This window comes from Balaenoptera physalus, assembly GCF_965194825.1.
Source record: "Balaenoptera physalus genome assembly, chromosome: 13".
Taxonomy (NCBI): domain Eukaryota; kingdom Metazoa; phylum Chordata; class Mammalia; order Artiodactyla; family Balaenopteridae; genus Balaenoptera; species Balaenoptera physalus.
Window position 1 is genome coordinate 91,237,811 of NC_138892.1, and position 25,441 is coordinate 91,263,251.

Sequence of the window (25,441 nt, forward strand, 5' to 3'; positions counted from 1 at the left end):
TAATCCAATTGAAGTCACTCCACTTATAAAATGATATTGCTGGAGTGTTTCCTGTCTGAAGGTTAGAGTGAATCATATGTTCATTTGAGGTGCTGGTCACCTCCAGGGGTCATGACTGTATAATAAATGAATAAAGTGGTGCAACTGTGGGATCCCACATGTCCATCAAGGCCTTACCTCTAATGTTTGGCCCTGGGGCTGAGGGAATGTTTTGACCTCTGAAATGGGGTTTGGTTTCTCGAAAAAAAAAAAACAAAAAAACCTCATGTGCTTTCTGAGGCATGAAAAGCCTGCTTACTTCTGTCAGCTGAATTTACTCATTTAAAACGTCAAGGTTCCTTTTAGTAAATTCACTTTGCCACTAAATGATACCCTCATATGCCATACAAATGAGTTTAGTATGTATAATTCCACTGTTGAATTAACAGTTATGCATAAAAATATGCTTTTCATTAACAGTTGGTGCTTTTATGAAAAAGATCATTTTAAATATGCTTTATGCTAATTTTTACTTTTCAAGTCATTCGAGAGTACATTGGATAGGATCCTGTTTAGAAATTTACTTGCAAAGAAGTTACTTTTCAGGATGTTGCTACAAAAGCTTTGAAAAATAAAGAGGATGTGGGAGACAGGATGAGGAACTTGAATTTCAATTATATCTCTACAAAGAAAACTCTTGACAAGTGTACCCACTCACCCGTTCAGTAAATATCCGCTATGGGTAAGACTGATACTGAGATGACAAAAAGGATTCCTGCTCACAAGTTAGTACAGCAGCAGCAGGTCTGAAGTAGGCCTGCTGGAAACAAACCAAGCCTATTTTCATTTTTAAAAATAGTAAAATATGAAATAATCTGGCACCACCAATTCAAATAAAATGGCAAAATTAATATGTATTTAAAGGAAATTTTCACTGCTCTCCATCCCCACACTTTTCATCTCTAGTTTTTTCCATTCATCATATTCTCAGGACTGGTACGTAAGGGGAAATTTTATTTGATCCTTCCACTGTGTGAGTAAGGCGACTGCATTTCTTTTTTATTTATTTATTTATTCATTTTTGGCTGCGTTGGGTCTTCGTTGCTGTGCGCGGACTTTCTCCAGTTGCGGCAAGTGGGGGCCACTCTTCACTGTGGTGCACAGGTTACTCATTGCGGTGGCCTCTCCTGTTGTGGAGCACGGGCTCCAGGCGCACAGGCTTCAGCAGTTGCAGCACACAGGCTTCAGTAGTTGTGGCACGCAGGCTCAGTAGTTGTGGCTCATGGGCTAAGAGTGCAGGCTCAGTAGTTGTGACACACGGGCTTAGTTGCTCTGCGGCATGTGGGATCCTCCCTCAGGGGCTCGAACCCGTGTCCCCTGCATTGGCAGGCGGATTCTTAACCACTGCACCACCAGGGAAGTACCGTGACTGCATTTCTGAGCTGAACTTTTTTGTTGGACTCAGGCTCCCAAGAAATACCTCAAAGAGACTCCTTGTTGGGAGTGCCCTGTTTGTGTGTTCTAAAGGCTGCTAAGAATTGTGGCATGATTTCAAGACTCCACTGCAAGGGAGGGGTGGATCTACCTAAGTTTGCTTTTCTTGGGAAGGTCAGGCCCCTTCTAGGGTGCAGCAGTGGTAGAGGAAGAAAGACATAACACACAGTAGAGCTGAAGATTAAAGATGGTGGACTGCTGAATGTACTAGTTCCAGTGAGAGCAGGACCAGGAAGCCAGTGAACAGGAAATGCCTGGCATGGCTTTTTCAGTTACAGAGAAACAGAGAGCTATCTGGCAAACTGTACCAGTGGCACCACCCTGCCCAGAAGCCTTGTGACAGATGCCAGGGAGAGCACCAAAAGGGACCACACCATCACTCACCCCATCACTCTGTGTTCCTGTTATAACATCTAAGTTTATTGTTGACTTTCAGAAATGCACTTTCAAATATATTTTAGGACCACATCACAATCATAAGTCTGGAGCTGCTTATATACATTAAAATATGGGCAGTATTTAACGATATTTTTTACTCCATTGAATTCATAGAAAGACAGGAAAGCATATTAATATTAATTTTATTACTTTACAACTATGGTCACTTAAAATCTCACACATAAAATACATGCAGAAGAGTTAGTAATGGTAGAAGAGTTAGTAATTCAAAATTCGAATCCTCCAAGATCATTTGCAAATATACATTTCTATATCAATTATTGTATTTCAAAAGAAAGAAGGAGCTTAAAACGAAATCTTCCTCTACATGTTCTGACTCCATCCTAACATCATCATTAAGGTGATATTTGAAGGAGACCAAGATGTCATTTAATTTTTTTAAAGTATTCTCTTATCCTAGGCAAGTATCTCAGTTTAGAAATTACTTTACACATAGCCATTAAACTACAGCGACAATTGTTCTGTTAGGAGTACAGCTAATATATCAATGGGCACAGGCAAAGTTAAGCAGAATGAGTAAATAATATAAGGAATTTGTTTATAAATTAAAATATTTAAGATTAACTTTACCATCTACACCTTCTGTAACATGATTAATTATATTATCAGGTACATTATCTAATACTTAGGATCAAAAACAAAGTAGACATCTTTTTGAAAGGAGAAAGAATTTACACATTTAAAACCCTTTTGCTTAAAATTTGTTTGCAGAATTTCCAGAAATTGGAAAACATGGCTTCAAGTCATCATTTGTCTAAAGTTGCGTTTCTTTGCCTGGCCAATAGCTGGGTTGTAGCAAATGATCACTCGTCGTACAGTTTTCCTTCCTGATTCTTGTAGACACCATTGTTCTTTCTCTCTTGGTTCTGAAGCTTCTGTGTTTTGAAACATACTTTTTCTTTAAAGTGAAAAGTACTGCAGTACTTAGGAAAATGGACATGGTGCCAAGGATCATGGTTAGTCCCAGATACATGTGTCTAGAAGAAGAGAGAATGTCCATCTTAATTATTGCAACTATCCAACTTTAAATAAAATGTAATAATATCATCCAAAAATATCAATATCAATAAAACTATCATGAGGATGGTTTTAAGAATGCAGATTCAGTGGCTATAAAAGACCTTTCTATGAACATTTGACAGACTATTGAAGGCAGTAAGCTAATATAAAGCAATTTTAGTAGTACCATCATTTTCAGTCACTGATAATTATATAATCCGTCCCATCCTCTCTGTAAATTATTTCCTTAGACCAGGTAACTATATCCCTGTTTGCCCAGAACAGTCCCAGATGATGCTAGTGTTGTCCCAGTGTAGTTTTTAATAGTGCCCCCTTTCACTCTCAAAAGTACCCAGGTTTGCATGATAAATTATGTGGTTACCCTTCCCTCGAAGCTTGCCCAAATTCACTTCTACGGAAAAACTGCAAGAAGGAACATTAAGGGGAAACCAGAGCTCTCATTAGAGTAGACTGACTTAAGAACAAACCAGAGGTTTCAATCCATTTCTTCCATGAGTAGCCTTTAGTTCTACATTAGATTATAAGACACAAAGGTTTGAAAGGACAGGTTAAATGATTCATGCTGGTTACCTTGTATGTACACTCATAGTCTCTGATTGAATTACATTGTCTTTGCACTAAAATACAGCCTTAGTAAATGTGAAGAAAGCGCCAATTCTCCTCATAGATCAGGTCCCTTTCAAAGACCAAAATAAATTTCTCACATAACATCAAAGCCTATTAAGTCAAGCAAATTTATTTGAGATGGTCGGCTAAATTCACATCCAGCTTCCAACTTACACAGTTCAGCACCAAGTTTATTTCTCTAGAGAATACTCAGCTTGTAAATTGAAAAAAAAAAAAATCCTTCTTGCTTTTAAGCCATTGAAGTATTGCTTTAAGCAATAAGGAAACTAAATGTTTGATGAATTGAACTGAATGATACCATAGTGAAAAAAAACCATGCCCTCAACCCCATACACACTCACACACACAGAGAAAACCTTTTACTTTTATGCATTTCAAGTACTGGAATAATTGAACATCAGTTTGGCAATAAAAGCCGGACAGATTTACAGCCAAATCCAACTCTTGCCCAGAGGGATTATATCTGACGTAAATGGGACAGTTTGGCTCAGTTTGAAAAAGAATAGAATTAAACCCCAAATGTGACCTAGATTTAAATGCTTCTGAGTTTCAGGGAATTAACTCACTTGTGTGCACAAACTTTGAAAATTCTACTCTATTCTGAAATCTTATGTCATATTTTTTTAAAATGATTACTCATTTAAAATGGGAGTCAAGATTAAGAATGGGGGGAAAATGAAAGATCTAGCCAAATAATCAGATAATAATAGAATTATTCTATAAAACAGAACAAAGTTCTTGATTAGACTCTCCTTTTCCTTACAAGCAATGAAACTACTTGAGGATTATTAGTGCCAATTGCATTGTGTAAACCTGGGATGTGGTAGCCGTGAGATGTGGGAATGAGTTTGATACGGTACCTAAAAGCATTTGAATCATATAATCTGCAGGATCCTCTACTTCCACATCTTTTAAATCCCCATTTGAGGCATGAAGTATCAATCAAAACTCCAAAATATACGGGAGCTGGGATTCCTGCTGTGAGAAAAACAAATAATTGCTGCTAAAAATATATGCATATCTTTTTGGTTAGCCTATAATTAATGATTCTCAGAAACCACAGTCAGTCCAAAATTCACTGCTTTGGAGATGACAGGGCATCTGTAGAAAACCAGAATGTGTCACCCCAAAATATGCCTCTGGTATAAAGATTATTTTGAGCTGACAATTTTGAGAAACAGAAGTCATAGGAGAAGCTCCGAAGACACAGCATAAGTTTTCTTTTTGTAAGGAAAATGTACATTTACAAAGGAAAATATTTGCAAGGGTCTTTCCCTTTCTGTACCAGGATGAGAAGAATTCCAGATTCAAAAAAGAGCTAACTGACCCTATTTTGCATAAAATCCTGTAAGCAAGAAGATCACATAGATAAAGATATCTAACAGTCAGTTTAGATTATTTGGTATCTTAAATAAAAATTCTCTTTATATACATTGTCCATCTAAATAGATTATTTGCCACTGAAAAACATTTAGGTGATAACTAACTTTACATTGCTCTTAATAACGTGAAGATGTTCCTCAAGATTCAAATGCTTGCCATCTTCTGTATGTTTTAAAATTTTCATAATGGCAAATTCAAACATTCACAGAATTAGAGAGGATGATGTAATACAACCTCATGTACCGTCACTAACTTTAATAATTATTAATATCAATATTTTGCCACTCCTGTGTTATCTCTCTCCAGTCCCACAACCCAACGTGCATCCAGAAACTATTTTTTTTAATATTTTAAGAGATACCTCAGATATCACATCATTCTCCTTATATGTATTTCAGAACACATCTCTGACATTTTTAAAAAATATATCACTCTGCCATTTAACACATGACACATTTTATAATTTCTTTAATCCTATCAAAAACCCATATTCAAACTTTTCTGAATGTCTTCAAAGCAGTGTTTTAGAGTTGGCTCATTCTAATCAGGATTCAAACCAGGTAGGCAGGAATAAAGAGGTAGACATAGAGAATGGACTTGACATGGGGTGGGAGGGAAAAGCTGGGGCGAAGTGAGAGTAGCATGGACATATGTACACTACCGAATGTAAATAGTTGGCTGGTGGGAAGCAGCAGCATAGCACAGGGAGATCAGCTCTGTGCTTTGAGATGATCTAGAGGGGTGGGATAGGGAGGACGGGAGGGAGGCTCAAAAGGGAGGGGATATGGGGACATGTGTATGCATACGGCTGATTGGCTTTGTTGTGCAACAGAAAATAACACAGTATTGTGAAGCAATTATACTCCAGTAAAGATCTTTTTTAAAAAATTTAGTTGATGGCTCTTTATATCAGCTTTTTCCTCAACTTTTTTTTTTTCATACTAATGATTTTTGAAGAAAGACATTTGTCCTATAGAATATGCCACAGTCCAGATTTGACTGATTGCTTCTTCACAGCATCATTTACTTTGTTCTCCTATCCTTCATTTTTCCAATAACCTGGTAGTTAGCTCCTGCATAGACTCAGGCAGGAACAAGGCACAGGTGGTTCTGTGTGTTCTGGCAGAAGTCACATGCTGTCTACTTGCCACTCTTTGTAATGTTAAAGTGGATCTGAGACTCAGGCTATGCCCTCCATTATGAAGTTTTTCATCCATTTTCACCTATAGCTTTCAGCAAATATTGAGGAGGTTGCAAAACAGATTGTTAAAAATTATATTATTCCTTGTGTAAAATTATTTAGGATTTTTCTATAAAAGAGAATTTTCCTTCATGACTATTTATTTGGTTACTTCGAAATATAGTTCATAGAAGGAAGGCAGGATAAATGCTCAATTCTTTCCATTTATCAGTTTCAAAAATAATGAATTGGTGCCCTAGTAGTCTCCAAAATTATTTAGGTATCATTACAGATTTACGTCTTTTTATATATTCAATGTATTTCAAGACACGGCAGATATTATAATGATTAGTTATGTTATATATTAATTAATATAATAATATTGTTTATATTACATATTTTATTTTCAAATTATCTCACCTTAGGCCAAGCTCCTCAAATTGGGCCTGTGTCCTTTTGACATATCCCTTTGATAGCTTTCTCACTTTCTGGCACAAAAGTTGTCCCACAATCATCTTGTGCATTTTCTACCCTAGACCTTGGTCAGTTCTCCAAGGTGCTGTGGTTTCTTTATTGAGGAATGATATTTAGACAGCACAGATTCATTGCTATGGATGCTCATGTCTCCTGGGTTAAATAGATTCTAGATTTTTCAGGAGACAGAGTTATAAGATACACATTATTTTAAAATAAAGCTATATGAGTTCATATTAACATTTTAAGTTTAAATTAAGAATGAGTTTTACTTAAATTTTTTATTTTATGCTTTTATCGCTTTTCTATTATGCTGAAAATATTGATTCCTAATGATATTAACATAATATCTTATTTACTTTAATCTTAAAATATACAATAGTTTTAACATAACAATGCCAAAGTTAGTATTACTGACAAGACCATAAAATGTACTGAAGCAATGGGGATTTGGTAATAATTCTACTTTCCATGTAGTTTAAAGTTTTTTTCTGTATGGTTATGTCACCCATATAATATAGAGTTAGTTTTGTTTTAAGAATTTCTTTGGTTCTGTTAATTTAATTATTTTAAATTATATAAAATTTTTGCATGCTTTCAGATTATACAACAGTTACATTTACAAAGTCTCATTTCCATCCTGTTCTCTCTCCCCTTTTTCCTTTCTTCCCTAACAGGTAAAGTTTTTTAAAAATTAGTATTAGTTTTTAGTTTATGCTTCCATTGTTTCTTTTTGTTAACAAGAGCAAATACCTCTGTGTGTGTGTATAATATTTCCACCTTTCTATACTTACACCAAATGCATCATACTATATACGTTGTTCCACATTTTGCTTTCCTTCGCTTAAAAGCATATCCTGGAGATCACTTGATATGAATTGTGTCCCTACAAAATTCATATGTTGTAGCCCTAACCCACAATGTGATTGTATGTGGAAAAAGTAATTAAGAAGATAATTAAGGTTAAATGAGGTTATAAGGGTGGGGCCCCAATCTGATAGGAATGGTGTCCTTATAAGAAGAGGAAGAGACACCAAAAGTCTCTCCCTCTCTCTCTGTGCACTGAGAAAAGATCCAGGGAATGAACTGTGGGAAAATGGCCATCTGCAAATCAGGAAGAGAGGTCTCACCAGACACCAACCCTATTGACACATTGATCTTGGACTTTACAGCTTTCAGAACTATGAGAAAATAACTTCCTGTTGTTTAAGCCCCTCAGTCCAGGATGTTTTGTTATGACAGCCAGTACTGACTAATATACTTGGTAACATTAGAGAGAGATTTTCCCCATTTGTCCATACAGCTGCATAGTATTCCATTATGTGGGTTTACTATAGTTTATTTAACCAGTCTCATACTGATGTACATTTACACTGCTTGTAGTCTTTTACTATTATAACTAATGCCACAGTGATTGAACATCCATAAGATTAGACTTACTTCATACTTTTGCGAGCACATTTTTGACATCAATTCCTAGAAGTGGGATTGCTAGGTCAAAAGATAAGTCTATATGTAATTTTGTTAGTTATTGTCAAATATCCCTCTCCAGAAATAGTATAATTTTCACACCAGCAGTGTATAAATGTATCGATTTTCTATTTGTACTGTAATACATGACAAACAACATTTGGTAATTCGCCTATCTGATAAGTAAGAATTAGTATCAGTGTAGTTTTAATTTGTACTCTTCTTATTATGAGGGTCCTTGACTATCTTTTTATATATTAAGAGGTATTTATACTTATTTTTCCATGAAATGGTTGTTTATATCTTTTAACCCATTTTCTCTTAGAGTGTTGATCTTTTTGTTCTCAGGACTTAGGTGTTCTCCTTATAATAGGGATATTAGCCACCTGTCTGTTATATAAATTGAAAAAAATTGTATGTAGTTTGTCGTTTGCTTTATGATATTTTTGTCATTTTCAAGTATATATATTTTTTATTTTTTATACAATTTTGAAGGTTACTTTCCATTTATAAAATATTGGCTATGTTCCCCATGTTGTATAATATATCCTTGAGCCTATCTTATACCCGGTAGTTTGTATCTACCACTCCCTCACCCCTATATTGCCCCACGACCACTGGTAACCACTAGTTTGTTCTCTATATCTGTGAGTCTGCTTTTTTTGGGTTATATTCACTAGGTTGCTGTATTTTTTAGATTCCACATATAAATGGTATCATACAGTGTTGATTATATTTTCATTTATATGGAATCAACTTTATGAATTATTTCTTTTACTTGAGATCTTTTTCACACTGTAGGTTATATCTATGTTCTCAAAGGGAGGTAGATAGACTTATTACAGCCAGGGATGTACTTCAGGCTCAATAGCCTTTTTTCTAGATAATCTCTGTTTTTATATTGTAGAATTAGAGCCAGCCATGATGGCATAAACCTCCATTTTTGTTGTTTTCCCAATTTTATCAGGATTATATTCTATCTTCACATATATCCATTTTTATGTCAAGATTTATGTAAACCACATTTATTTAAAGCTCTGAATTTGTTTTTCTTCCAGGTAGTTCCTCTCTGTCAAGTTACAGAGGAACATTTACAATGGTTTTTACTATCTTCTTTAGAATATAAACTCTTTAAGGACAAAAACCTATCTAACTTAATCACTCTGTTTTTTATGGGTTTTAACTAATGAATATTGAAAAATCTGGTAGTCAGAAGAAATCATTCCTATTACATTTAACAAATTGGGAATTCAAATCCACACTGCTTTGATTGTTTGAATGATCTTTCTACCAATGATATATCCTAGCATTGAGAGTAGCTCAAAAGAATTCCTTCCATCTAATAACTTAAAAAATTATATTTAGACTTCAGTTTTTCTTACTGATTCAATTTTTGCTTTCCTCTCAGAGGGCTCTTTTATAACAGCAATGGATTTTTTGACACTAGACCCATGCTAGAAGAGATAAGATTGTTTAAAAATGTCATTACTCTTATAAGATCACTTTATCATGGGTATAGCATTGGTTCTCAATATTTCTGAAAAAAAGGAAGAGAGTAGTCAATGAAAAGAGGAAGGGAAGAAAGATATGAAGGAAGGAAGAAGATTAAAAGAACAGGAATCTACTACCGACATCATTTAGTTATGTGTCATAATTCTGTAAAATATTTAGAAAATTATTCAAAATACACTTGTAATGGCTACCATAATTAAAGCATAGATTATACTTACCAAGAACTCTTACTGCTAAGGTGTAGATACCCAGGGCAAAAGACTTAAGTTGTGGCTTAATGCACCTAAAAAATCAACAAAAGCATTATGACAAAAAATATAATAGTACATTAAAGCAAATAGTAATGTCAGTGATAATCTACTGAACACACATGAAATGATGTTAGGATTCAAGTAGCATTTATGGAGAACCCACTAGTATTCTAGCATAGGGAAAGCAAATTATGTAAAAACCTTGTTCCATTATATGCAGTGTATCGAGGAATTTATAGTTAATATTTCTAAAAGGTAATTCACTCTTACATGACATATTCAAATGGCGTTGGGTAAAGTAAAATCAAATTTAATCAGTAAAATAACAAGGACTCACAGGGAAAAAAATTCTAAGAAATTATAAGAATTTGAGGCACAGTAAAGGATTAATAACCTATAACTAGTTTTTGTGGGTTTTGGTCTAAAAGCACAGGACCCTATTGACTCAAGTTGAATCAGAATCATTGTGACATGCTTAGTGTTTTTGCTAAATAGTGGGGGCCTGAATTTACCAGTCAAGTACAAGAGTACCTAAAATAACAAGACCATCCTTAATATGACTGTATAACTTTAACTGATGGATTGGCGTATAGATTTTAAATGTAATAATCATGAGGATATATAATAACTACTGAGTGTTAACCATGGTAGTAAGTTCTTCATATGTATAATATTTAGTCTCTGCTTTAAAAGAGTCAAAAATTACAACTCTTCTCCTTGAAGCAAATGACATTTCCTTCTGACATCAAAATAAAGTGTGGTTCATTTGAGGGACTGGTGGTGAGGAAAATTCTTCCTCTATTGGCCTGTTTATTCACTTGGCCCAGGTGACTACTTGGCACAAGGTAAGCAAATGTTGGAGAAATAGGTACCCATGAAGAATGATCCTGGTCTGAGAATTCTGGGGCAGTGCTTTCCCATCAAACCCATGTTTCCATTTGAAAGCATCAATATCTCATGTTCTCCTTAAACCCTTTTACAAAAACAGATTTGTGGATGTTAGATCCTATCTTCTGTAGATCTTTCCTGATCAATTTCTATAATATAAGTTGTGGGAAATTAAAGCTATAAACAATATTTTGATTAGTTTCATTTTAGAAAAACTTAATATTCATCCTTTGATATATGAGTTAATTTCAAAATCACCTAATCCATCTCATAAAAGATTGATTTACAATAAAATTTGACTTTTCATATTTAACAATTTTATCGAAATTTGTAATATCTTTAGGTGATTTCGATCAGTTGTTTAACAGTAATACTTGCAACACTAATTCAATGAGGAGGAAAATTTTATCACTGAAAATACTTGTTACAAAACTAATATTTTAAAATATGAATTTACTTATATATTTTATCGAGATCTAGGATAGGAGAGCCAATAAAAAATGTTCAAGCATAAGTTATAATAGAAAAACTTCTATTCAACCACATTATCTATATAAAAACCTAAAGTGGGAAAAGCATAAAAGTAGAACAAGTTTCCTAAGAGAGCTGTAAGGAATCATAATGATTCCACAGAGCAGAGTTTGAAATCACTGCTGTAGATGATCACAGTATGTCATATTAAAATTAGGGCACGGAGAATCAGTGTTCACCTCAGAAGCAATATGTATCCAGGTATCCCGCCTAGAGACAAAGTATAGGACGTGATGACTGAAATTACAAGGAAATACAGAAACATTTTGGGACATCCATTATCTTTTTGACATCTGCCCACCATGCCTGAGGAATTTCCTGATTTTGAGGCGGCAATTCCCACACAGGTGCAGTTATTAAATATCTGTAACACAATAGGGAAAAATCCAATTATTGAGGTAACTTGTATATAAAATTAAAGACAAGTATTTATTTTAAAAGAATTTATTGTATACATTTATTACATAAACAATGGGGAAACTTTTATTTTTCTGTGTTAGAATATATCAAGCAAAGCAAAATCTAGAGAGACAACATTTCATTATCCAAAGAGCAGATGGTCTACAAACTATTGAACCTATAGAACCATCTCCAAGCAAATCCCACCAAATCCAACAGTACCTTATGTTCTTCTCTACTACTTCTAAGTCTAAGCCACCTTTTTTGCTTGCTTTGATTATCGCAGTGGTCTCTCAATGCTCAACATGTTTCTACTCTCTTTTCCACAATAACCCAAGTGAGCCTTTAAAAATAGCGGTCAGATTGCATCACTATTCTCAACCTTCCAATGACTTCTCATTGTACTTGGATAAAATCCCAAATCCTCATAGTGGCTTCCACACTATCTATGATGCAGCTCCTGAATCCCACTCTGATCTCATCGCCCAATGATCTTCCTCCTCTCCCTCTACTTCAGCCACACACATGGGTGCCTATGGGGCCTTGGCCAACCCTCAAACATGGTGAGTCTACCCAGGCCTCATGGCCTTCCTATTTTCTCTGCTGGGCAATTCTTCTAGGGAGTTACATGGCCAGCACACACACTTCAGGTCTCTGGCATGCAGTGTTTTCAATAAATGGAAACTCTGGTTAAGAAAAATCTTCCAGTGCAACTAGAGATATCATATTAAGTGAAGTAAGTCAGAAAGAGAAAGAGAAATGCCATATGATATCACTTATATGTGGAACCAAAATATGACACAAATGAACCTATCTATGAAGCAGAAACAGAATCACGGACATAGAGAACAGACTGGTGGTTGCCAAGGGGGAAGGGTTTAGGGGAGGGATGGAGTGGGAGGCTGGGGTTAGCATATATAAGCTATTATAATATAGAATGGATAAACAACAAGGTCCTACTGTATAGCACAGAGAACTATATTCAATATTCTATGATAAACAATAAAGGAAAAGAATATTTTTTAAAAAAAGAATATATATATGTATAACTGAATCACCTTGCTATACAGCAGTAATGAGCACAACATTGTAAATAACTGTACTTCAATTAAATAAAAAAGTAAATCCAAAGTAAAAGAGAAAAAGGAAAGAAAAACCTTCAGGCAGTTTGGACCAAAGAGTAGTGGCCAAAGATCGGGCTTAGGGGGAGGAAAGGAAAGAAGGAAGAAAAGGAAGGGAAGGTGAAAACTCAGATTTCAGATGGGTGGGTGGTCTTATATCACTGTTGCTAGAGACCAATCCTTTCTGCTCTGAATAAAATGTCAAAAGTAACAATAAACAGAGAGAAAATCAACAAGGATGAATTTGTCTACAGAAGTGTTTGCCTAAGCATTCTTATCTAGTTGATAAAAATACGTAAATATATGTGTGGTTTAATTTTCAGCCCTCTAGGGCTGTCAAATACAAGCAGATTTCATCAGCCACAAGTATAAAGCCATCCAATCACTGTGCCATATACACGAGTGTAAGGAAGAGTCTCTGTTTGGGACAGGGATGTAAAGGTGTGATTAGAGGGATGAGTCTATTAATGATTGAAGTACATAATACTCTTCACAACTGGTTTCCTACCTATAGTTCCAACCTCATCTTCCTCTTACACCCTACAGGAACCCTCCACTCCAGCCACCTACTCTTTTAATCATTATGCACATTGGCTTGATATCTCGGGCAGAGCTGTCCCAGAACCATCAACCTCCTCACAATTGGATCCCTGACCACTGGGTCTAGACCTTTTGGGCTAGACTTCCTAATACTGGCCTCTATTTGCCCTGTCCTCTAAATCCTGCAAGGACCAAGGGTCAGGAGAGATGGATCCCAGTGCAGATGTTATTATATGATCTTGTGACTGAGACTTTCTCATTTGAAGCTAACATTCCTTATAAGCAAAATGAGAGAAGTAGATTATATAATTACAAAGTTCCTCCAGCCTATTTCATGATTCTAATTCTGATGCTAATTCTTCCAACAACTCTAGTTCTACTAGCGATGCTTATATTTCCTGTCTCCACACAGAAGAACAAGGGCAGAGTCAAAGCCAGGGATTCGACCGGTGTGGTCTGCTCCTAGGTTGGTCCCTGAGCCCCCATAGGATTGTATAGTTAAGCATTGTCGCAGGCCTGTGGGCACACACTTTAGAGAAGATGTCTTACAGTAGTCTTTCCACTCCCGGTGGAGGTTTGACAACCAGCAAGACAAGCCGATGCATATGTAATTCCGTTTGCACCACACATGGGTTCCCATTTTGTCTCTGAACATTTGCATCTTGAGTTGCAATCTGAAAAGAGAGCTCGTTCATGATAAGAGACAGGTTTGGTTCTGAAAAGAAATGTAATGGTATAAAATATTACCTCTTAGTAGGCAGCACCCTAATACTTTCAAAAATCAATGTTCTTGGGTGATATAAATGGCACTGCCAACAACGTTTGCTTTGGGGGAACACAATTGTCATCAGAAATGCCAGCTTCTGATCATTAAATGTGAATCCACTATTAAATAGCTTTCTCTTGAAAGTTATCTTTCTAGGTTTACAACTTCACATGATATCCAGTTCTTGGCTGATGGCTTTTACTAACATCTACTGACTCTAGAATCTTCTAATATTTTTCTATGCAGTGATGTATGAAAATGACTAACAAGATAGAAAAGTAAAGTAAACCTTAAGAGCAATTTATGACATTGCTCTTATTGTGTATCAATATAATAACAAACTTATATAATATTCCATCTCATAGAACTACTATGGATTTTGTCACCTCAAATGTAAAAGCAAAAGACCTTTGAGATGTCTTCTAGCAGAATGAAAGGGTATTTAACTAGGCCTCCTAAGAAGTCATCCAGGAATATGTCATCTTATTCTCTTCTCTAAGGCATTAAGTTTTAACTGAGACTGTGTTGTAGTATCTGAAAGTATAAATGTGTCTTTGAAAGCCTAGAATCAAGCCACTGTGGACACTGTAGGGCTGAGATTTTAGAAGGTTAGAGCTGAAAGAACTGCGGGTGTGATCTAGGCCAACTTCTCATTGGGCAAATCAGGAAAGTCAGGTCCAAAGTAGGCAGATAATTTGCTCAAATTCACGTTTGTTCGTGACAAACCCAGAATTAGAACCGTTCCAGGCCTCTGGATTCTACATTTTTGTCTTGCATCAGACTTATTCTCATCATTGCAGAAGAAAAATTTCTTCCACTATCATATCTAAAGCTTATCTATAGTGTTACTGTAATGTCCAGAATCAAAACAGCCTTGTGGAACAGAGAAACTCTGGATAACCCCTGGAGAGCACGTTTATTTTATAAAGCCAATTCTTTTATATTACTGAAGGTACATTAAATTTATCACTTAGGGCAATCTTGAAGCAGAAATTAATTGCATATATGTTTTATGTAAGATGTGTTGACAGTAGAGTTATTTAAATTTTTAATTATGAGTTTTATCAAATATGCCAGAATGTTTATGCTCAAATGAGATTTTTCTTTCAAAATAGCCATGTTGGGAGGGGAGAGATTTCCCCAGTGATGTTGCCTTTTCTTTGGCTCCTTCCAATAACAAAGCTGCTCTTAAAGGTTAAATTTTGCCCCTGTTGAGAATATTCTAAAAAGACATGGAAAGCAATTTCAAAAGAGGAGTTTTAAACAATGATAGCATTATTGCAATACAGTTATAGTCTTTTGAGGTGAATTGCTTTCAGTGGCTAGTACTCAATGAATAATTATTTTGTTTTGTTTAAAAATATTTAATCTTTTATTATCATCTGAGTATCCTTTTAATGTAAATCTCAAAATTTTTCTGTTGTTGTCTACTTACATATTTGCTTTGGCTTAAAGATAGCATAATGTCATAGAAAGAACATTATACTTTGAGGAAGTTACTTGACCTTTCTAATCTCAGTTCCCTTTAAACGAGGGTAAAAGAACTTCATAAGGGCATCTGAAGGTAGAAGTGAGATAATAAAACTAAGGTGTTTTCTAAATTGCAAAATATAAAACACTTTACCACTGTCCATCCACCATGAAGATCTTAGGGATAGTAAAAGATGGCACAGGGCTTCTACTCGCTCCAGAATCTTCTTGCAGATACAACTAACATTCTTAATCTACATTGCTCACTGTTACCAAGGCAACACTATACTCCATTAAGTCTAACTGTTGCTGTGATAACTCCTAGAAGCAACGATATATGAACTTTGCATTCATTAATTTTCCTGAACATTTTAGATGGCAAAAGTATAATTGATGTTCACTTAACAGCAGGGGAAACCAAGATAATGAAGAGGATGGAACATGAACACAAGACAGATAGATAAATGTGGAAGGAAGCTGGAGAGCAAGCAGTGAGCAAGAAGCAACTGAACCATCAGAAAACAGAACATAATGTCAGGAGTGTTGGCCTTTGAACCACAGGCAGAATTTTAGGCAGTCAGGCAGATACAATCAGGGAGGCTGGCCTGGCAACTAGTAGTAGCTCAATAATTTTTTTTTAAACAAATAATGTATAGATAGGTGGAAGGATGAAGAGAACTGCCTCTGGGAACTCAGGTTCAGGGTAGAGTGATAGCAAGGACTCTTGAAGGGGAAGGGTGAAGTAGTTTTAAGACCCAGCCTTTAGACTCTGGAAACTAATCACCCACCCCAGGCAGGATGGCATAAGTCTGAAAACATCAATAAATATTCTTATGATCAGCTGCAAAGAGCTAAAGAGAGCTGGAATGTGGGTCACTGGCTTGAGGGATAGCCATTTTCTCCTGAAATTTCTCTTGATTTGAGTAGCAGAGACTATAAAGCATGGCACAGAGACCATTCCAGCTATCTAGGTGTTCAAAGAAAAAAAATACAATTGTTTCCATGAGTGGCACATCTATCTTGTGCCAGGTAAGTACTAATCACTTTCATGTATATCATCTCGCCTTACAAAACCTTAAAAGGCAGTTATTATTTCTATTTTTAAAATGCAAAAATTGAGGCTATGTTAAATAACTCATACAACGTCACTTCACTAAGAATGGGCAGAGGCAAAATTCAAGGTCTGTATTTTCCACTATCAGGTTGCTGCCCTAAAGTAAGATGTGGATTTAGCATTCTTTATATTTCTCTAACACATTCAAATTCAAAGGAAATGACAGATTTTGTTGACAATAACAGCTTACATGTCATAAGCATTGTCCACTATTCCATAATATCCACTATCCCATAATAAAACATTAACTTCTTTTCTTAGTTACAATGCTTAAAAATTAAATTATCTTATTTTGAAACTCTATCAATAATTTGATTAAACAAGGCAATCTCCTCAGATTACTTAATGAGTGAACATACCCTTGGTAGGAGACTGTTAGTCCTGCCACATCAGAATTTTCACAGCCCAACGCAAAAAGGGAAAGGAATAGGAGGTACCCAAGGACAGATGATCCCAAGTAGAGCTTTGCGGCTCCACACACACTGATTCTGAATTTTTTCATGACTATCCCCCCAGAGAATATTCCAAAGGCCACTGCAGGTATATTGATGAGCCCTGAGGAAAAAGAAAATTTTGTGAATCTCTAAAAGAAATGTGAGTACACTCACACAAACTTTCTAAGGGATTATACAAAATTATACAATAGTTTCTGACTTATTATTAACTACTTGGTTAATTTAAGTTATAGAAATATAGAAATATTTAATAATTAGTTAATAGTTACTCTCCTATTTCAAGATGACTAAATTTTAACATGATTTCAAAAAAGATTAGTAGCACATTTCAAATATACTGTCAACGTGATTCTCCCTTTCAAGTTCCCTAGGATCTATAAGCTGTCCATGAAGGGCCAGTGTGACGGCGAAGTTCCTGAACAGCATATGAGATGTGCTTCTTGCCTCCCAAAGCTTCTTTTCTTTCATCTTAGGTATTTTTGAGTCATTTAATGAGGTAGAAATATCACATTGATTTCTTCATTGCACACTTTTTCCACTCACACCGTAAAATGTGTTGCTCTTACTGTATTGGTCAAAAAGTTCATTCAGTTTAAAGTAAAAATAAGACATTTTTCATTTTCACCAAGAACTTTATTGAACAACGTATTCAGTAACCGAACAAACTTTTTGGCCAACCCAATAAAATGTTTACCATCTAAATATTCCAACTGGAAACATTAGCTGTAATTTATCCTAGCACCTACAATTTGTTTCAGTTTATTTTATGATTTCTCTTGAATTTAATATTTATGTTTATCCAAATATCAGGAAAGCTACAAGCTAGTTTATTATTATATATTTTAGTATTATTAATTACTATTATTATTTCAGCACACTTGTTCAAGTTAAAGACCCTATTCTTTGTTACTATCCCAAACAAGAGTTATGAGGAATGTGTAAACTGTTTCGAGATGCTCAGCAGAATTACGATATAAGCTGGAAACTTTGATTTCCCAGGTGCATGAAAGCCTTAGCCATTAGGATGAAACAGTAATGAGTTATAGTAATAATAGTACTTTAGGATGTTTTTAAAGCTTTTTTCCCAGTGAAGTAAAAGTCCTGGTTATATCATGGACCCTCACAATATTACTCTAATGTTAGAAGAAATAAGTATTAAGATTTTTATTTTACAGAGAGAAAGAAATGCAAGAAAAATTTACATATTCATATAACCAGTTGGGTGCAGACAAAGAAGTAAAATTAGCCATCCTTCTTGGGCATAATAAGAGGGTTTTTTTTTCCCTCACAAATTAAGATAGTTTTCCATCACCTCACAGATTTTTAATGTAACTTTACTTGATTCTAGAACAGATCATAATATAATTCTAAATTTCCTATGCTAGCTTAGCCACAAAAATAATAATGCTTTCTCTTATGATCATATTTTCACAAACAGTTCTCTTAATTTTTCCTTATTTGTCTGTGTAACATCTCCAAAAATTGAGAATGATAATCATTGTCAATGATAGTCAGTGTTGATGTATCTTGTCAATTACTTCCTATCTTATTTAATCAAAAAATTTCAAGAAATTAAGCAAAAATAAATAATTGCAATCTGTGTATTAAGAAGGAAAAGGAAAGATGTCCATGTAACTTCATGAGAGAAGTTCATGTAACTTCATAGTGATAGGAAAAGCCTAAATGTCCATGTAACTTCATAGTGATAGGAAAAGCCTAAATGAAAGGTTCAGCTGTCTAATCAAATTTCTTTCAGTAGAAATTGGAATGGAAATTTCTTAAAAGCCCATACCCTTAAAAAAAAAACAAAAACCATTTCATCTCATACTTTCTAGTCCCTGACTTTGAAAAATTTTTGTTGTTTATTTTTCTTTCGTTTTATTTGCAAAATTAATTAATACAAGAAAATGCTATTTCTAAACTTTAGAAAGAATGTGACCAACATATAAAAACAGGTACAGTAAAATAAATTTTCATTGGATCGGTCGGCCCTTGAACACTTTAGGGAAATTTCTGTTTATTCTTTCCTCCATGTCATATCAAATGCTTTCTCTGAGAGTAGAAGGGAAATGTGTCTTTTCTGTGCCTTTCCCATATTTTATTACAGAAAGGGTCATTCTCCCATAATCCAAAGAAAAAAGCTGAAGGAGAAAAGAGAGAGGGGTAGGAAAGAAAAAGTGAAGAAAGGGAGAAAATATATTTGTTGAATGAGAGCTATGTGCATTTACAATCCATTTTATATGTCTTTTTTCATCTTTATTTTAACCCAGTGATGCATTTCTTTTCACCATTCTACAGAAAATCAAAACAAGTGTTAAGGATGTTGAATAATTTACCCACTTCCCTTACTCTGCTGTATCCCATACTTAATAATGTAAAATTACAACGCACTCAGGAAAGTATCCTAGTTATAATGATGTGGAATTACTAAACATTTTTACTTAGCTCTCACAAAAGTACTTGAATTATCTATAGATATGCCAGAAATTATGAGGAATTAGAGTTCCAGGCAACCTTTGATAGATGGCTCAAAAAATTCTGATGATGAGTTTGTTTGGATCTCAGAGTCCATTTCAGTATACAGAGTAGGGTCATGGATTAAAAGAAATCAATCAGCCACAATTCAAAAGATAATTATTAATCAGATTCTTCCTGACAGTTTTCCAAAAATAATTATGCCCAGTGAGGAAATACAACTCAGAAGCTCAGGGGAAATAATTTTATTCCTGGCTATATCATGTATGTATGTATGTATGTATGTAAGATACATATGCATGATATTGGGCAGGCCATTGAATCTCTCAGAATCTCACATTCTTTCATCTGTGCTAATTACTCTTAAAGATAATTTTACAGGCAAAACATATTTCATTTATTATCTACTTAATAAAGGAATGAGATTACATGTAATTTCATTTCTTTTCTAAGTAACTTCCCCCCAAAAGGCCCTTAATTTTCCTTTATGAAATGAACTTTTCAACTGGAAAATTTTAAAGAACTTATTGATCATTCTAGTGGGAGCAAAATCAAAGGCCCCCAAATCTGTAAGTGTTATGTACATGTTGAATAATAAGAAATAAACATATACTTAAAGGTATGTTCTTCACTACAATTCATGGGGAGAAGATGGTCTCTTCATTTTGATAAATGAATCTTGACCTCCTTCACATAACACAAAAATACTTTGTATTATGTGAAAATACTTTGAAAAAAATACTTTGAAATGGATTATAACCTAAATGTGAAAGTTAAAACAATCTACTAGCAGCAATATTAAGAAAACATTTTCATAACCTTGGGGTTTGACAAAGATTTCTTAAAACAGGCTCAAAATAGCACGGATGAAAGAGGAAAAGATTAAAATTGGACATGATTAAAATTAAGAAGAGTGAAAAGGCAAATTGAAGTCTGTGAGAAAATGTTTGCAAAACATATATTCAATAAAGAACTTGTATCAAGAAAAAATACAGTATGCCTACAAACCAATAAGGAAAAGATTGACAATCCAATTAAAATGGGCAAATGACTCAAACAGAATTAGCAAAAGATAATGAAATGACCGAAAAGCCTGGGAAAAAATGCTCAACATAGTTAGTCAGCAGATAAATGCAAATTAAGCCACAATAAGATACCATCACACCCCATAAGAATGGTTACAATGAAAAAGACTGACAATACCAAACATTAGAAGGATATGGAGCAATTGGAGCATTCTTACACTTCTAATGGGAGTAAACATTTGCACGACTCTTTTATGAAATGTTTTGGCAATATCTGCCAGATCGAAACATATTCCCTATGATCCAGCAGTTCTACTCCAGGATATAGCCAAGACAAATGAGTGAATCTGCCTACCAAAATACGTGTGGAATGTTCATGCAGTGTTAGTTATGATAGCCCAAAGCAGTAAACAACCTGAATGTCCATCAACAAGAAAACAAACAAAAAGAAAAAAAAAAAAAAAAGAAAACAAACAAACTGTGGTATATTTATGTAATGGGATATTACACAGCAATGAGAAGAACAAACCACCACTACACGCAATAACATGAATGAATCTTGTAGATTTCACTTCCATTGAAAAAAGCTAGATACAAAAGAGTACATAACTTATTCCATTTATATAAAGTTCAAAAACAGGCAAGACTGATCGATAATGATGGAGTTCAGAATAGTTATTAACTTGGAGAAGAACATTGGGTAGAAGAAGTTTTGAGGGAGCCTTCTGGGGAACTGAATTGTGCTACATGTTCTGGATAATGATCACCACACAGATATATACATGTAAACATTTATCCAGCTGAGCTATACATTTAAGGTCTGTAGACCTAACTTGCTTATAAGTTATGTCTCTAAACACAAAAGAAATGTTAAAATAAAAAGAATGTCAAAATTTCATTCCTCTTCTAGTCTTCTTAAAGTCAGTACAAAGCTTTGATTGGCATGGATGGGGTGTGGGGTTAAAAAAAAAAGCCCTAAAATATCAATATTTCTTCAGGTCAACCATTAAATAATAAAATTAAATTAATTTGAACCAACTAATGTTGAAAGTAAAATTCAACAATGATTATAGCCTTCACATTTAGAATTTAGGGGAAGGACAGCAGTTCAAAGAGTCAATTAGAATTGCATCTGCTAAGTGCCCATTATCCAGGATTATTATAAGAAATTTATACATCCCAAAATATGCTCAGCTGTTTCCTCACACACACCCCCACCCTGATCTCTTTCAGAGATAGATGAATAGAGCAAGTTTTAAAATATTTTATGAAGAAGAAATGATTTTAAGCCATTGGAGTCTCCTGTCATAAAGGAACATGTCCAAAGGAATAGAATATGTTTTATACTTTGAAACAGTAGCATTAAATAACACCTTTGTGGACTAAAGGAGCTAATCCAGGTTTTAAAGTATCCAATTGCTTATAGGATGGTGGTTTTATATTTGGAGGTTCTGGTTCTTCTTCATTCATCTTCTCATTTTTTTTTTTTTTTTTGCCCTTGAATATGTCTCTTATTGGCTGTCCTGCTGTGCTAGAAACACAGTCCTTTTAAATAACCCAAATGCCAGGAATCAGAGAAGTCTTTCAACTCTGAGCAAACACAAACTTTGTTTTGCAATGCACACCTTTTAACCTGTCTGAATACTTACCTTTTGTAATCCTAGAAACTGTTCAGGTAAAATGGCCACTGTTATGAGGTTTCAGCTACACTTGAACGACAAATATCCAGTACTAACAATCTCCTAATAAGATGCATATTTGGTCTATGTGGTATTCTCGTGGTCATTCACACACAGTTTTGAACAATTTTTGCTACAAAGTCGTACCACAGACTAAATATTTTACTCTGCTAGATTTTTTCGCTTACATTTTGAAATGCCATAAATTACCTTCAGTCTAAATATTGGAACAATTTCTCTAAAGTTACTAAGGATTAACAAGACACAGCTGAGATTGCCTATTGGCAAGCAGGAAGGACAGAGAAGCATACCGATAACAAAGTTGGCCTTAGAGGGTGACTGCCCATACTGTTGCTCAATGTACTTCGGTTTATAAGTGACCATGCCAAATAAGGAATTGAACTGCACGGTGCTTGCACACAAATATAAGAAGTACACTGGATTTCCAAAAAGACTCTTCAGTGATGGCAGAAAATCTGTGAGACAAAAATAGCATGGAGTAATTAAAGACAGTGTCACACTTGGCAGAAGATACAGCCATGGCATCAGGGCTTAGAGGCTGAGTGTCATTGTCATGGTTCTGAGGAGCATTTATAGCATGGTACACACACGCACTCTAGATATTAAGCCATTGGCACAAGTCAAGGCTGAGTTCCGGCCAGGCTCAGATCCAGACATAGGCACTCACTTCTACAGGCATAAAATCTAGATTATAAATTAGAGTGTCAGACAGGAACAGATTCCTCTGATGTGGGTAGAAGACACGAGGGATAAGAATACTCCCTCACCACTGAGCTGGGAGTCATGGACTGGACATTAAGAACTTGAGTTTTCTGATCTCTCTCCTTCCAACTTGGGTCATGGGTGCAGAGAAGGGAATATGAAAGTTATCTCCAGTTAATTATTGTTAGAAATGAGCTTTGGCATTCTCCCTTCTTCTTTTATGCAGCCAAACAGAAATGTGAAGATTTTCTATAAATGTCAATATTGCTGGGCCAGTTGAGGGGGACCAATCTTTCTCATGGCCACCCATTTCCACGTGGAGGGAATTCACTAGAACATGTCTGACCTTTGGCCCCATGCTACACTCACTCCTTTGATCACTAGTGGGACACGTGCACTGGTGCACATTTTCAAGTGGGTAGATGTCATCTGTTAAAAGGCCACAAGCCCTGAAGATTCACCCAGGTGAATGTGAAACAGCCCTCCCAGGGAGGGGCAGTTGCAACGTCTACACTGAGGAGGTGTAAATGTGGGGACAGCAGCAAAGAAGGTTACCAAGACTTTGGGTCAAGTTCTTCAATCAGTTTTCCAGTAATAAAGCTGACTTTTTAATAATCTTCATTTCTGCTTCCTGTACAGTTTCTGTTTTTTTCTGAACACGTGAAGTGGAGAGAGGGGTATTATTTATAGATCGCCTATAAAGTTTCAACAGGAAAATGGAAAGTGTTTCAGAATCAAGGAGAATCTGGCTCACCCCTTGCCATTTCCATGATTTTTGCTTTTTCTCCAAGAGGTGTTTGGTAGTCCGTGTGATCATCCATAATAAACTTAGATTTCTCAGAGGAGGAATTGGAATCCTCTCTGCGCCGGGGTCTTGGTAGACTCTTTGGTAAATACCAGAAAGGCACAGCTGCCAGAAGACTTATGCTTCCTGCTATTAGATAACCAAGCCACCAGGCACCCACCCACTGTGGATCCTTTGGGGTGATGGTTATATGATCTGAAAAAGAGGGAGGGTGGCCGAAGAGCATATACAGCAAAGATAGTGTGTTGAAGAGTCCTCTTTTTAAAAAAAAAAATCCAAACGTTACCTCTATCACATCATAAAAATACCTAATAATTCATACATGATAACCTTTTCTAATCTGAACATTATTGTTATCTTGCTTTTTGAAGGAAAGAGGGTGTTTTCAGAGCATGAATATTTCTCCTTTTGTTTCTTTGATTAAAAGTATAGAGTCTACATACTGGAAGGGGTCTCACTCTGCTCTGGGCTTCTGTCTGGACCCATGACAGGAAAAAATCAACATGTGAGAAAGAATTAATGAGGGCTTAAAACCTTCTGCCAGCTACCCCACATGAGTACCACTTTCATCTGATTTACATATTGAAGGTTTGTCTAAGACTTTACTGGAAGAAAAAGTTATGCCCTATGCCCTCTGGCCCAAATCTAGTCTGAGCCACTCAGAATGTTATTTATTAAATGATGATTGAGAATACTTCAGAGCTATTCTAGGTCCAAAGCAAGATTTGTATATGTAATTAAAACATCAATATCTAATCATCATAAAATTTTATTTTTGATAATATTTCTTATTTGACTAAAAGGTAAGCATTGACAAAGTTTTTTAACCAAATCAAGTTTTTTTTTTTCTATATAAGCACCTATGAAACATATTATTATACTCTACCTCTACAACATTCTATGAGAATCCTTTGACAACTAGGCTCAATTGGTACTACGTTATACTCACTACAGGGTTTTAACTAGTTTACCACTGCATGTGCATTGCATCCCTTTCACAATATTTCTCTGTACCACTCATCACACCAACACTTTCTTATCTATATCAGTCTCCACGACCAGATTTTAAACTTCATGAAGTAAAGGAACGCAACTATTGGGTTGGCCAAAAAGTTCGCTCTGGTTTTTCCATAACATCTTACAGAAAAAGCCGAGCGAACTTTTTGGCCAGCCCAATATTTCGTTCACTGTGGTAGAACATCACTTGAGATAGAGTAGATGTGAAATAAATTTGGTAGTAATAATGAATAAATAAAATTTTTGGAATGTATATTCCAGTTTATTTGATTAAAAAAGGACAACTAGCCCAAGAGTTTTGCATTCTTTTTTAACACACAATAATCATTTATAATACACACTAATGACAATGCAATTCCAGAATTTATAAAAATGAAACTTGTTTTCTTGTTTTTTAATTGCCTTCTAGGGTGTCTTTAAAAAAACCAGATGAATTTTATCTATGTCAAGGGACTACATCTTATATAAGGAAAGAAACAAATTAATAACTATGGAAAGAGGAGGCCTCCATTTATTCCCTCCACAAGCATTCGCCCAGAAGGAAAGTTAGTCTCACTAGAATATGCCTTCTACTAAAAAAGACT

General features: G+C 35.2%; 1 protein-coding gene and 1 long non-coding RNA gene across 8 annotated transcripts in view; one reads left to right on the forward strand and one right to left on the reverse strand.

Moving 5' to 3' along the window:
* The window catches only part of LOC309641247, a 214,818-nt gene that overhangs the window by 101,520 nt on the left and 87,857 nt on the right, over positions 1–25,441 (forward strand). The gene's annotated exons all lie outside the window — the stretch shown is intronic.
* The window catches only part of SLCO1C1 (solute carrier organic anion transporter family member 1C1), a 78,033-nt gene continuing 52,931 nt past the window's right edge, over positions 340–25,441 (reverse strand). For 3 of the 7 annotated variants that reach the window (XM_082421066.1, XM_082421067.1, XM_082421071.1), the window contains 8 exons: positions 23,790–24,035; positions 22,624–22,788; positions 17,038–17,233; positions 13,878–14,043; positions 11,448–11,632; positions 9,817–9,881; positions 4,440–4,557; positions 340–2,909 (listed from right to left, as the gene is read on the reverse strand). In XM_082421066.1, the coding sequence (XP_082277192.1) occupies positions 2,687–2,909; positions 4,440–4,557; positions 9,817–9,881; positions 11,448–11,632; positions 13,878–14,043; positions 17,038–17,233; positions 22,624–22,788; positions 23,790–24,035 (1,364 nt within the window). In that variant the 3' untranslated portion in view covers positions 340–2,686. Of the gene's footprint in view, positions 2,910–4,342; positions 4,558–9,816; positions 9,882–11,447; positions 11,633–13,877; positions 14,044–17,037; positions 17,234–22,623; positions 22,789–23,789; positions 24,036–25,441 lie in introns of all 7 variants that reach the window. The other 4 variants (XM_082421068.1, XM_082421072.1, XM_082421069.1 and 1 more) reach the window with 4 other exon arrangements.